Source organism: Telopea speciosissima, chromosome 5, assembly GCF_018873765.1.
Source record: "Telopea speciosissima isolate NSW1024214 ecotype Mountain lineage chromosome 5, Tspe_v1, whole genome shotgun sequence".
NCBI lineage: Eukaryota > Viridiplantae > Streptophyta > Magnoliopsida > Proteales > Proteaceae > Telopea > Telopea speciosissima.
Window position 1 is genome coordinate 59,780,526 of NC_057920.1, and position 14,350 is coordinate 59,794,875.

The window sequence follows — 14,350 nt, forward strand, 5'->3', positions numbered from 1 at the left end:
TCCTCCAAGGAACCACAGAGCCGTTTGTACGAATGAGATTCCAAGCTGCTTTGGAGGAGAAGGAACTGTAGTTGAAAGACGACCTAGTAACAAGATCTCCTCTAGACACAGGCCTTCTAGGAATGGAGGGGAGGTCATTCCAAACAAGGTTTAGAGATGTGGAGGAGAGGGGAGGGGCCCAACCATTGTGATCCATGATATCAGCAACCAAGGAAAGTCTATGAAGGCCAGAGGCATAAATAGCCCTGGGGGTAACCAAGGAGAACAGAATTTCTTTTGGATGCCAGTGGTCCAACCAAAGATAGGAGGAGAGCCCATCACCAATCTGAGTACGAATAGCCTGAAGAACAAGGTGCCAGCTACCAAGAATTTTGCGCCAGACCCAAGAGGCGTCAGAAGTGACTGAGGCAATTCAAATAGAATCATGCCGGAGAAGACCTGAATTTTGGCCGAGTGTTACTCGTTATCCCTAGAGAACTCGACTTAAACCCCCTGCCCTAATTCCATCTCTAAACCCTAGATTCCATTACTTCCATCTTTTCATAAACCTGAAACCCGAAACCCGAAACCCTAACTTGTTGCAATTTAAATTCTTACACTTCCACTAATCAAGCCATCACTTGACCAATACTGATAGACTCCCCTACACCTGCCTAGCATAACCATACTCTTAAACCCTAACCCTAATTTTGACCTATAACCTATTTCTGCCCTATTTGGACTGCTTGTTCATAGCAGATCCTGAAGCTTTGGCTCCTAGCTGGTCTCCTTGCCACCTAGAACTACATTATAGTACCAATCCAATACCGATTTCTCAAACCATGGTCGGGACCGTTGGTCTTTGTTCGGTTTTCTTGTTCGGTCAGGTATTGACACCCTTATGGAGGCATGTAAACCAATAGGATGAACACAACTTACAAAAAATGAAGTGGTAGAGGTTTTTATTTTCTATTAATTGGAATTTTTATTAGAAAGAAAGAGGAGCAAACAAAGCTTAGTTGAGTCCAATGCGATAGCACGCCTTGTGGACACACAAGAGTTTACATTACATTATGTTTATTGCTTTTTTTTTTTTCCGCTGGCTATGCTAATATGATATCCTATACTTAGTTTATTATATGTTGCTTTTCTCGTATTGGGTCATCACTAGCATAACTATATAATATTGCATTGATATGGCTCTATGTTGCATAAATGTATAATTTTATAAAATTATCATTGTTATATTTCATATAGTCACATACTGCATGCCTGGAGTGCCTAGGCAATGCTTAGGCGGATGCCTTGCTGCCTAGGTGTCCCTCCAACACTTTGGGTCGCCGAGTCGCCTTGACAACTATGTGGTCGACACTTGATTTATTTAATCCTCTTGCTCCAAATATATGCATCTCCCTTACAATATTGTAGCAATTTAGGTTCCATAGTATTTCTTCCCTCTTAATGTTAATATTATTGCCTCTTTCTAATGTAACAACCTTGTTGAAGTACTGTTCATGTGACACTGTTCAATTGAACAGTGATTTGGTTGATATGTGTATCTTCTATTTTCCTAGTCCTAGTTGGAGTCCTAGTTTCTAATTATGTCAAGTCCTAATTCTATTGTGAGTTGTTAGTCTTAGTTTCAATTTGAGTTGTTAGTTCTAGTTCTTTTCCTATTGTAACTTGGAATCCTATCATGATTAGGAGTTCCCCTTTCTATTGTAATTTGAGATTATAAATACAAGCATTATGAGGGAGACTGAGAAGTTTAACAGTTCCCTCCTCTTCCTCATCTTCTTCTCTTTCTCTCTTCTTCCTCCATTCTCGGTTCTGGTTTTCTTCATCTATATTCTCTAACATGGTATCAGAGATAGGTTACCAGTGACTGATTCTCTCCAAGATTGCTGTTTTGAGAGTCGATTTTAAATTCTGGTTTGAAGAAGGAAACTCTAGTTCATAGAGGAAGAAGAGGAACTAGGGTTTCACATATTGGTTTCGATGACAGCTGAAATAGTGTCTGAAGATCATACCTGAAGTTGGGTGTGCATCGATTACTGAATCTGGCTGCTATTAATTTCTGCTGAAGAACTAATGTTGTGCTCCATCAATATGTATTTGCTGCTCTAGTCCGCTGCTATTCTGCTATTGCAAGTTACTATTTATTTCCTTCTATGGATTGCTGCTATTTGCTGATCTGCTGTCATTACTCGATTTGCTGCTGAATCAGCAATTTTACTGTGCTCCGTTTGTGGCAGTAATAGTCGATCAACAGAATCGAGTTGATCTTGTTAGTTGCTTCTTCTTTCTTCCCGCGGCTTGGGGTACCATTACCTCTCTTGGAGGTGACCCAGTATACTGAGTTTTAGGTCGAAACTCAAAGGGAGTTGTGAGATATGTCCTTGAAATCAGACCTGGAACCATAACTACCGCTTTATCTGGTTTCAGGAATTTTTTGTTCAACCTTACCTTTGTTGTTCAACTTTTTGTTGCTTGCATTCAAGATGGCATTGTGTTGCGATTCTCCACCTAAAATTTCAGGGTGATTGGCGGTCGAATGAAGAAGTTCTCTCGATATACGCTGGTTCCAGTTCTCTGCCTTCTCCTTTCTATCAAGAGGTAGGAGATGACTCCCCCAGTCCCCCTTACATTTCTTTATCTAATTTCTGTGATTCCATATATGCCCCTCCTTTTACCCTTAATTCAAACATATCATTTAGTTATTGTCCCTTCCTAGTTTGTCCCCTTACAATAATTTTAATTCCCATCATGTCCCATTGCCTCTTTAACTACCAAATTGACCCCTTGCAAATTCTGGTTTATTACCAGATTGCCACTCCTCCCTTAAATTTGGCCTTGCTTATGCATATATATATATGTGTGTGTGTGTATGGATTTCATTTAAATTACAATTCTGCCATTCCCCTATTTGACTACCCAATTGACCCTTGAAAATTCTGGTTTATTACCAGTTTGCCCTTTGGCTTGGATTGTATTTAAAAGTGGATTTCCACCAACTTACAACCATGCCATCCTTTTTTTTCAACATCGTTCTCTTTCAATAATTCTAATTCCCTTCATATCCCATACCTTTGGTATTTATCCATAACACCTTTGGAAACTTCTAGTAAATTATAATTTTGCCATTCCTTCCTTTTTTCATACCTATAGCACCTTTGGAGAATTCTGGAAGTTTATACTTTTGCACTATCTCTGACATAATCTTCGTTATTTGTCCACGTGTACTACTACATGTGAGGGGGGGGATTATGTACAATACACCTGCAGACATTGCAGAACGCAAAACTTGCAGGAACATTGGTGCAAAACATAGAAGATCAGTTTTCTCAACCATTGCCATTGGGTATCCTTCATTATTGGGTTGAGTTTGCCGTAAGGGGGAGATTGAAGTATTGAAGATATTTGGTTGTTGTCTATTTGAGGACTTTTAGTTGGGTTGATACAGTGTTTTTCCGCTGCCTAATTCAGCTCGTTTTCGCTACTTGCTGCTCTAGTTATTTAACTTCAAGATTTTATGTCATTATGACAATCTGAGATTCATCACTGGTTAGCTATTGAAGATCGTTAAAAGCTGCCTTTTTTTGGAAGAAATTCTAGTCTCGGTTTGCTGATCATGTCTGTCCAGGTTGTGAAGATCAATTATTTCAAGTTCTTGAAGGTTTATTTGGGAGCTACATTCATCTGTCAAGCTAGATTCTGCTGCAACTTAGTTTCTTCTCATTTTGTTCAAATTGGGCATTAATACCTTGTATACGCCAACTTGAGGGGGAGTGTTCGCATTATTATGGAGTTTTTTTTTTCCCTTTTAGTTAAAGCTGGATTTTCTTTCTTTACTTATTTGTATAATCCAGCTTGAGAGGGAGTGTTGAAGTACTGTTATGTGACACTGTTCACGTGAACAGTGATTTGGTTGATATGTGTTTCTTCTATTTTTCTAGTCCTAGTTGGAGTCCTAGTTTCTAATTATGCAAAGTCCTAATTCTACTGTGAGTTGGTAGTCTTAGTTTTAGTTTGAGTTGTTAGTTCTAGTTCTTTTCCTATTGTAACTTGGAATCCTATCATGATTAGGAATTCCTAATTTGATTAGGAGTTCCCCTTTCTATTGTAATTTGAGATTATAAATACAAGCATTATGAGGGAGACTGAGAAGTTTAATAGTTCTCTCCTCTTCCTCATCTTCTTCTCTTTCTCTCGGTTCTGGTTTTCTTCATCTATATTCTCTAACAAACCTTAATACCCATATTTTCAACTCTTAATCTTAGTGGGTTGATAACCTTTTTACTCTTTACCTTGTACTTCCCCTTTGTGGACCCTACTAGTAATCCTATATTTCAAAGAGTTATATTCCGAGATGGTCGTCTGCGGGGTTACGAGATTTTTCTAAATCTTATTGCATTGCAGGGGCTCTGTTTTACCCAAATTCCTCGCCAAGGACCCCAACTATAGTGGAAATGGGAGAAAGGAATACCTTGTTTCAGCTCGTTGATTATTTTTTGTTGGGAAAAACCTCTTGGAACTCCATGAATCATGACTGTAAATGAGCGGAGGAAATGCCAGTTCTAAATCCACTTTCTCCATGGGCACTATGTTCTTCAAAAGTATTCCCCAATTACATGAAATAATTTACCTTCTTGGAATTTTCTGCTGTTGGAATTAGGTTAGATCGATGGATACAATGGATTTGGTTCTTTGATTCTGATTTCTGTCTTGAGTATGGCATATCGTTGTCTCAACCTCTCCAATAATTGCATTGTCATTGCACACCATGTGCGCTTTGATGAAAATTCTTTTCCCCTTTCCCTTCCATTTTACCCCCTCCCTCTTCTTCTCCGGTGTTAACACCGTGGGCTTCTGCCCCCATTCGGGTCCCTTTCTCTAATCTTTCCATGCCCTAACCATTACCAGCAATGCCTTTGTCGTCCCCCTTGCCTTTGCAAAACCACAACCCGCCTACCTCTCCCCCATCATCTACTGCTGCCCCACCTGTCCCTCACCTAGCCCCTTCGATGGACTCTTCCCCACTTAAAAGTTAAAACTCGGCCTTGACATCACTTTTACCCTCCTTCCACTATACTCCAACCTGCATCACAACAACCGTTCCAAAGGCATTTTATCAGCCCATTGACTTTATATTCTGGGATGTTCAGTGGGTTCTGGACACGGGAGTTTTAGCTACCATATTTTAGCATTGTAGTGCCCTCCTGGTTGTATGCTGGGTAAACTTCAGGGTCGTAGCTCCTTGTTTGTTGTAGATGACTAAATTTGTAGCGTATTGAGCAGTATAGGAATCCCAAGGGGCATTGCTTCGTGGATGTAGGCAACTTGCCGAACCACGTATATTTTGTGTTGTGGATGGCTTGTGTGTATATGTAAGTTCTTTGACTACAAGATGGGTGTGCACTACCTGGTATGCCTATCCATATAGTGGTTGCAATATGGGTGTGAACATGACTGATTTTTGTTAGTGCTAAAAGTGGGTTGCGAGTTTGGGTTGAGCCAGTCAGTCAAAAAGAGAAAAATTAAAATACACTCATTCACCCCCTTCTCAGTGACAGCCATTGTCCAACGCTCACATGGATGTGCAGGACAGAGTTGAAAAGGTAGAAGAAGATGATAGAAGAAACAAAACAAAAGAATGCAGATATGGAAGAGCTTCTCAGTCCGTGATAGTGGTGCAGATTCATCACCAAAATAGGCTTGTTTTATTAGGAATAAGTCTAGGGTTGGTTTCTATACATGTTGGGCCTTCGATCCCATAGGTTTTCAATGTAATAGGTCATTTTTATGGACCTAAAGTAGGGGTACATAGTAATGTAGTCCTAGGTAGGAATAGTCCCACTAGGAGCCAGGGAATGGGGTCACACACTAGGGCTGGCCGATTGGGACAGCATAGGCTAAGTTAGGGCAGAATTAGGGTTAAAACTAGGGGTTTGAGTTAGGGCTTTATGTAGTAATGACATGCAGGTTTTTAGGAAGCTAGTGGTAAAGGTTTAATTAGGATTGAATAAGAAATTAAAATTCTGGAATTCTAGGGTTAGGGTTTCGGGTTTTGGGAATGAAAGGAATGAAGGGATTTAGGGTTTCTAGGGGGAAACAGATCAAGGGCTTCTGGCCGAGTGTCACAGATGTGGGGAAGGTGATTCGGTTGGAGTTTGGTGAGGTTTGGCTGGCTGGTTAGGTCTAGATTGGTTTTAGGGTTTTAGGTCTTAATGGTGAGGGAGGGAATTAGGGTTTTTAATGGACAGTTGTGGCTGCTGGTTAGGTCGAGTGGAGGAACTGATATGGGGAGGCTATGGTCTAATTTGTGATGAATATGGATGAGGGATGAATGCTGGAATGTAATTAGAGAAACTAGGGTTTGAGGAAATCGATTAGGTTAGATGGAGGAAGAAGAAAGTTGCAGAAATTTGTAAACTTACTGGAATTGCAGAACTTCAATGGCAGCAACCTTGAAGAGCTTGATTGAAGGAGAAGATGGACCTCCTAATCTGCGAGACGCAAAGAGTTGCCGGACTCCTCCAGCCCTAGCCCTTGATATTACTCACAAGGGGATCCTTGATATTACCCACAAGGAATGCTCTCAAAGAGCAACAGCCGGCAGTCATAGCAGCAGCATAGAGAAACGAAAATTTTAAAACATAATAGGTGGGGGGAGCCTCTCCCACGATTCTATTAAATAAAGAGGCCAAAGGCCTAATTCCTACACCTATTACAATTTGAATTCTCCCACTTAAATCGTGGAGAGAGGACCAATTTAAAAACAACTTAAAGTCTTAAAAGAAAAGACTCTCCTACCCCTAATGACTTAAACACAACTTAAACTACTTAAAATAAAGAAGATTCCTTAGTAGCCAATAGGATATAAGAACCCTTAAGCCAATAGGATCACTTCACTTAAAATAAAGGAAGATTCCCTAGTAGCCAATAGGATATAAGGACCTCTTAGCCAATAGGATCACTTCACTTAAATTAGACCAATTGAACCAATTGGATGCAACCAATTTAACCCGGTTCAATTAAACACAAAAAAAAACTAAGTATGGAAATAAACTACTAAACTAAGGCTCCCACTAAAACCCTAGGTTTAGGGCGGCTTCCTCAATTTGCGGAGGCTAGGACCTGCATCACATAGGTTGCAAACGGGATTAGCTTTATACTTACTTTATTTTCATCTTTTAGTGTTTTAAATTGAACAGGTCCAAAGCTAGTTTGAACTGGTGTGGTTCAATTTAAGTGACTTAAGTCACATTTTTTCTTTATTTAATGTAATTTTCCGTTTTTTCTTTTGGGTCCACACTCCCACGAATTTAGAAAGGGAGGTGGAGTAGAGCTAGCCGGCTAGGAGTTTGCATACTCCTAGGCTGAATAGGAAAAGGTCCTTTAGGGCCTATACATTCAATAAAATTTGTGGAGGCTCTAGACCTCACACTAGAAAAAACTTTTGCTCTTGCAAGCTGCTGCAACTTCTCTTCTCCTTGAAGATTTGCTTTGTGTTTGATCGAAGCTGGTGGGATTGGTGTTTGATCCGATCGACACCTTGCGGTGTGAAGCCCGGGTGGATCATTTGAAGGAATCGGTGTTTGATTCGATTGTTACCTTGTGGTGGGAAGCCCAGGTGGTTCTTTGAATCTTTCTTTCAATTATTTGGGGATCTCCTTCAAGTTCTAGTTAAAGATTCAATTTTTATTCAAGTTTCTCAATCAAACAAGCTGCTGCCAAGGGATTCTGCAACTACAGTAAGTGTGATTCATCCCAACCCTAACCTTTCTTCTTCTAATCCTCTAAACCACCAAACCCTAACATCTCCTCCCTCTCTGAACATCATTCCCGTAACCCAAATTCTGCCCAGACCAAACCAGCCAGCAAAATCCCTCCTTTTTTGGATCAAACTCTCCTTTCACCATAAGGGAAACTCGATCCAGGTATCTGCCCTAGGTGGCCATCCTAAACCCTAGAATCCCTTGGTTTCCAGTTTTCAAGAAACCCAAAACCCTAACCCTAAAACCTGATGCCCATTCAATTTACAGTCCTAACTCCATCAAAACATCTCAGGACCTCACTGATCGGCTCCCCTACATCAACTTGACATAATCCACACATCAAACCCTAACCCTAATTTCACCATTAAACACCTATTTTGACCTAGCTGATTCGCCTGGGCATGACAGATCCTGGTTATTGGTTTCTAGTTGGACCCCTTCCAATCTAGGACTACATTAGATAGTCTCTCACCAGCACTACTAGCATCTCACTAAGGTTTCCTTTTTCCCACAGGGATCATGCATCACACAGAACGAAACAGCTACAAAGACGAATTCATGTGGCCAAAGCATGGAGCACTACAACCCCTCTCCTTGTATTAATTTTAGCCTCTATACAAAATAAAAGTCTTTTGGGGACTCCCAAATTAGTAACTAACATGCAGTAATATAATAGTAACTATCTATTACTAAACATGTAATATAAATAGAAACAAATAACAAAATGTGATCCTCTAGTAACTACCCACGCAAGGCATGAGGGAGACCCTAATGAGCATTGAGCCCCAAACTTGGCCCACAAAATGAATCAGAACAGGACTATCATGGTCTATCGCACAAGGTTCCCACCATTGCGGGTCTGGGGAGGCTCATAATGTATGCAGCCTTACCCTTGCTTCCCGGAGGGTCATACCTCTATTCTGTCCGAATATTGGGTCCATCAATTTTAAATCAATCCTGGACTGTTGCAGTTTTTTGCTTCTAGAATCCTTCTAAAACTTTGAACTGCATTAAAGGCAGTCTACAATATTCACCGGGGAAAGGGATAAAGAAAGAAACTGCGGTGTGCAATTGATTATATTGGAAGAACCAACTATATGAGATGCTGATGATTACCATGGTACCTACCTTGTCTGGATCAGTCCAATTTACATCATCCATTTGGGTTGGTATGAACATGTATGAATGTCAACTGTCTCCCTGATTATCTATGGTGCACTCATCAAATTTGAGTTTCATATAGCTGTAATGATTGTATGGGGTGTTGTCTTCCTCCTAAAGATAGTTGAATGGGAATTTACTGGAAAAAATTTATCTAGGGCCTTAACTTTTTCCCCTTCAATTTTCCTTGTCTACAGAATGGAAATGATCACTATGAACTTGAAAGAATCTGTTCATGGAAATTTTTGTTTCTGTTTTCATGACTATTCTCAAACGCTTTGCAATAGACCCTAATTTTATGAATTTAAATTTTCTTTTTTCTGTTGAAGGGTTTAGAATGTTTCTTAACTCCTCTTCCTCCTTTTGGTTGTGGAACACAGGAGAATGCAAACACGGCAATTGCTGTTTCCCCTGATTTTGTTAGATATGGGGATGGATATTCTACAGAATCTCTGTTAACTTTTTCCTGCAGTTTCATCAAGCTTGAAGTTTTAACCACATGTGGGAACAAGGAATCTTTTAGCTTTGAGTGGACAATTGATGATCTCATTGGGATTGAATCGCAGTGGTGTGAAATGGTGGGTTCTGACAGTCTTGATTGTGAAGTCTATTGGGCTGCTACACTGCACAATCTTGATTTGAAATCTGTTGCCTTGATACAATGCATGTTCTCACTAAATAACTCACTCCCACTCTTTGTTGGCTGTTGGCTGTTGGCTGGTGTTTCAGGCCGAAACTGCTCTAGTTAAACTTTGTTTAAAAGAAGCGGATGCAGTAGGAGCTGAAAATGCAGGTGAGGCTTTAAAAACAATCTATACTCGTATTGTTGATCTCTCAATTGACTGGATTAAATCTGTGGGCATGCCTTCTTTAAGCAGCATTGTTTCATTAACCTTTCCATCAGATCTCTCCATCAACTCATACTCCCCCCATTTTTTTGGAACTCTCTGAAAGTTTGATTCATTTTTTCTCTCGAATTTTTATTATTCCATCTTTACTTATTGAGGTTTGTGTCTTTTGTGATGTGGAGGGGTGTCAGACTTTCAGTCTGCAAAATATCCTCCACTTGGCTGGTTAGCCAGCAGGTGTTGAGGAGGGGTTTCATTGTTTCAAACTGTAATGTATAAACCATTGGAAGAATGTTGTTTGATTCAAATGAGTCATAACCCTTGTTTTCGCAATTGAAAGCTGGCTTGCTTTTCTGGCTGATGAGTCGGTTCATTTCTTCCAGCCTTGGATCCCCCTGGTGACTTGGTATCTTTTTCCTTGATCAGCTTTGAAAGGGAACGTAGATACTTAGTGATTTGATTATGATGCTAATTAAGCATTACAGAAGTTGGACATTAAGAGGTCATCAAATAGTCTGCCTGGTTTAAAAGAAAACAAACCTGAGGGCTGACTCATTTTGGAAGCCTGTGATAGTGTGATACAAAAGGTGAGCAAAAGAAGAAGGTTTACTTTGATTTAATGAGTCATGCAAAGTCTACCAGTGTATTACATTTTATTCAATGTACCAGTGAAAGTGCATGAGAAATTGGAAAAAATGCAGAGAGATATGGGCAGCAATTCAAGAAAGAAGGGATCGTTTGGTGAATGGGAGATGCAAGTAATAATAAAAGAGAAAAGAAGAGGAAGAAGAAGAGAGGAAGAGAAGAAAGAGGAGAACAGTGAGAATCTCTGTGTTTGTGTAACCCTTGGGAGTTTTCCACTTAGTGTTGGAGCTCCCACTTCATTCAATATATATTCACTTAAAGGACACAACAGGGAAATAAGAAAGAAGCAAATAAAACATAATACCCAAACTACCCTTGACCAGAACCGAGACACTAAATAGTCTCTACTAACACTCCCCCTCAAGCTGGAGCATAGATATTGATCATGCCCAGCTTGTTACGAATGTAATCCACTCTAGCACTCCCCAAAGACTTTTTAAACAAATCTGCAAGTTGCTCTACTGTACGAACATGACTAGGAGAAATGAACCCTTGTTGCAGCTTCTCTCGAACAAAGTGACAATCAACCTTTGATGTGTTTTGTTCTTTCATGAAACACAGGATTTGAAGCAATATGAATAGCAATAGATAACAGTGAAATTGGAGGGAGATAATCCCGAACGAGCGATGCCTCCTCCCCCTTCGGCAGACCAGCCTGCTCCCCCTCCAGTAACACATCCCCCCTTTCCTTCTCTCTGAGACTCCCCTCCCGTCGTCTCCCTCCCCTCTGCTTCACCCATTGACACAACCTCAAGCCCTGCAACACCCTCATCCTCTCCATCCAGCCCCACCCGTGGCCTAAGTAACCCAAATCCCCCTTCCTGGAGCTCTCTTATCCAAAGACTCCCCCCCTCCATTGGTAGGCACTCGCTGCACTTTGTCCCCCCATCCATCGTCGATGACTCTAAAATTGGCTTCTGCCCAAAGGGCCTGCTCGATGACGAACTTCCCAAGTGGCAGTGTTGCCTCGTGGGGCATTTCCTTGGTGCTCGCCCACCCTTCCATGTCGTAAAATCATCTCTGCTCAAGTAATGGCGTGCATCAGGAGCTGTTTTCACTTACCTCCTCAATAATGGTATCTTCATCTTCAGGTTCTCCGATGACTCCGACAAATCTCGTGCCTTGGAAGGTGGCCCCTGGCTGGTTGGCAAGAAGCCGATCTTCCTCCGGCAATGGGACCATCGCTCCTCTCTCGGCAAAATTGATCTCAAGTCCATCCCCATTTGGGTCAACCTGCCAGGTCTCCCCTTTCACTATTGGTGTTCCTCCGTTCTCAGTATAGTTGGATCAACCATTGGCAATCCCCTCTTCTCGGACGAGCGCACCAAGAAGATGGATCGTCTCTCCTTTGCCTGCATCTGTGTTGAAGTTTCTGCAGATGTGCCGCCACCTGAGTTTGTCACCATTCAAGAAGAAGAAGCTCATTCATTCACACAAAGAGTTTCTTATGAATGGCTGCCTCAATACTTCTCTGTTTGCAAGATTTTTGGCCATCCGTCGAAGCAGTGTCTCCCTAGTCATTCTGGCTCTGCTGCTCCACCGCCGCCTTCGACAAACGCTTTGGAGGACTTGACTGCTGTCCTAGCGGTAGATGCTTCAAACCCGCGATGTAGCTCCTCTGCCTCTACTGACTATCGCGACGGAATGCCTGGAGTCATTGATGCAGCTTTGTTCCCAGTGGTCATGACGGAAGATGTAATGGTTGGCGCTGTGAACTCGACACCTTCCATTCTTGACGACGACGTTGCTGCCTTGACCTTGGCTGAGATCCAAGCTTTGGAAGGAACTGTGACGGAGCATGTAGACCTCTTGCATCATGCTCGTGGCCGGAAAAAAGCCAGAAATAGACGCTGGAAAAAATCCATCGATTCCGACGAGGTCCCCTGACATGGCGTATCTCCCGATGCCCACCTAACTTGCCAAGCCTCAGAGGTTGACCACAACAGGTTTGCGATTCTGCATACCCTCGATATTGGTGACGATGGTGACGCTGCAGCTTAGCTTCCTCCTCTCGATATTTGTTTGCACGGAGATTCTGATCTGTAGGCTCCCCTCGAGACTTCGCCCTGCGCCCCTCCCCTTTTTTGCTCCCCAAACTCTGATTTCTCCCCTGACATCCCATCCTTTTACACCAAAACACCTCTCCCTTGTACGAACCACCTTTCCACCATACCACCTCCATCTGTCCTCATCCCCCCTTTTGTCCCATCTATCTTACATATCCAACCTTTTGTCCCATTTAATCCCGACCCATTTAACTAATACCACCCATCTAACCCAGCAACCCTTAACCCAACAACCCTTGACCCATTTAACTCAAACCACCCACCCAGGCCTTTTAAGTTATCTCTCTTCAACTAACCCCCTGGTCGAACCAGTTCAGACCTGACCTAGGCCCCTCGTCTGGTCCCATCTTATCCCTTGGCCCCCGGCCACTTTGCACCCTTCCTCCCCCTCTTCCCCCCTGGTTTACTTCCCCCCTCTTCGGGAATATCACTTGAGGCCCCGCAGTGTTCCCCCGGGGTCTCGGGTTAGCTCCACTTTTGGTTGGTTGCCCCCTCCCCCCCCTTTCCCATGATCCCTTGGACCATTTGGAATGTCCGTGGCCTTAATGCCCCGGCCAAACAAGCTGAGATTCGTGACTGCATCAAATCCTCTAAATCCTCCCTCTGTTGCCTCCTTGAAACGAAGGTTCTTGAACCCAATTCCTCCCGCATTGCTCACTCTCTAGCCCCCTCATGGTCCCTCCTCTCCAATTACGCCCACTCTCCCAACGGCCGTATCTGGATTCTGTGGGATCCCTCTAAATTCCACATCTTGGTTTCCTCCGCCTCCCCACAACACCTCCACCAAAGCATCTCTGACCATCTGCATAATCACCTCTTCTTTTTCACCATGGTTTATGCCTTCAATCATCCCTTGGATCGGCTCCCTCTTTGGGACGACATCAGCGCCATCTCTCAGTCCGTCTGTTCCGCCCCTTGGGGTATGGGTGGCGACTTCAATGTCGTCCGTTACAGCCACGAGAAGTTGGGTGGGGCCCCCATAGACCACCTAGCGGTTGATGCCTTCAACTCTTGTCTTGAGAATGCTGGTCTCAACGACCTTAGATGGTCGGGTGCCGAGCTTTCTTGGCACAACAAGCGCACTGGTCCCGACAGAGTAGCTTGCAAGCTTGACCGTGTTCTTGTCAATGACCATTGGCTCTCCTCCCTCCCTTCTTCTCATGCTGTCTTTGACCTCCCTGGCCTCTCTGACCACTCCTTCATCTCTCTCTTTGTCCTTCCCTATCTCTCCTTTGGCCCCAAGCCCTTCAGGTACTTTGACATGTGGTCCCCCCATGATGGTTTTCTTCCTATTGTTCAGGCGGCTTGGGCTATCCCTGTTCATTCCTTTTCCTCTCCTCTCCTTGCCTTCTCTAAAAAGCTTAAAAATGTCAAATCTGCCCTCAAGTCTTGGAACTCTTCCACTTTTGGAAATATCTCCTCCAGAGTCTCAGCTTGTCGTGACACCCTCTCTTCCATCCAGCACCGCCTTCAGTCTGACACCCTCAACACCTCCCTCGTTGAGGAAGAGATCCTCGCTGCCTTTGAGCTTGCCTCCTCTCTCTCTCAAGAGGAGAGCTTCCTCAAACAAAAATCGCGGATCAAATGGCTTGAGCTTGGCGACTCGAACTCTGCATTCTTTCATCGATCCCTTAAAGCCAGAACCAATTCCAACTCCATCCTCTCCCTTACCTCCCCCAATGGCGTGGTTCTCTCCTCTGTTGACGCCATCAAGTCTGAAGCTGTGTCCTACTTCACTGGTATTTTCTGCCCCCCCTCCTCCTCACAACCTGTCATCCCGAATGGCCTCATTGACAAATTCGTCCCTCCTAATCTCTGCAACTCTCTTTGCTCCATACCTTCTGACTCTGAAATTGTCTCTGCCGTCCGCTCT

At 43.0% G+C, this 14,350-nt stretch overlaps 1 protein-coding gene across 1 annotated transcript in view; it reads left to right on the forward strand.

The window, feature by feature from the left end:
• Positions 1-14,350, forward strand: part of LOC122661902 (probable ubiquitin-like-specific protease 2B) — a 98,681-nt gene that overhangs the window by 21,635 nt on the left and 62,696 nt on the right. Inside the window, exons 5-6 of the mRNA XM_043857413.1 lie at positions 9,299-9,496; positions 9,648-9,717. Coding sequence (XP_043713348.1) covers positions 9,299-9,496; positions 9,648-9,717 — 268 coding nt within the window. The remainder of the gene's footprint in view (positions 1-9,298; positions 9,497-9,647; positions 9,718-14,350) is intronic.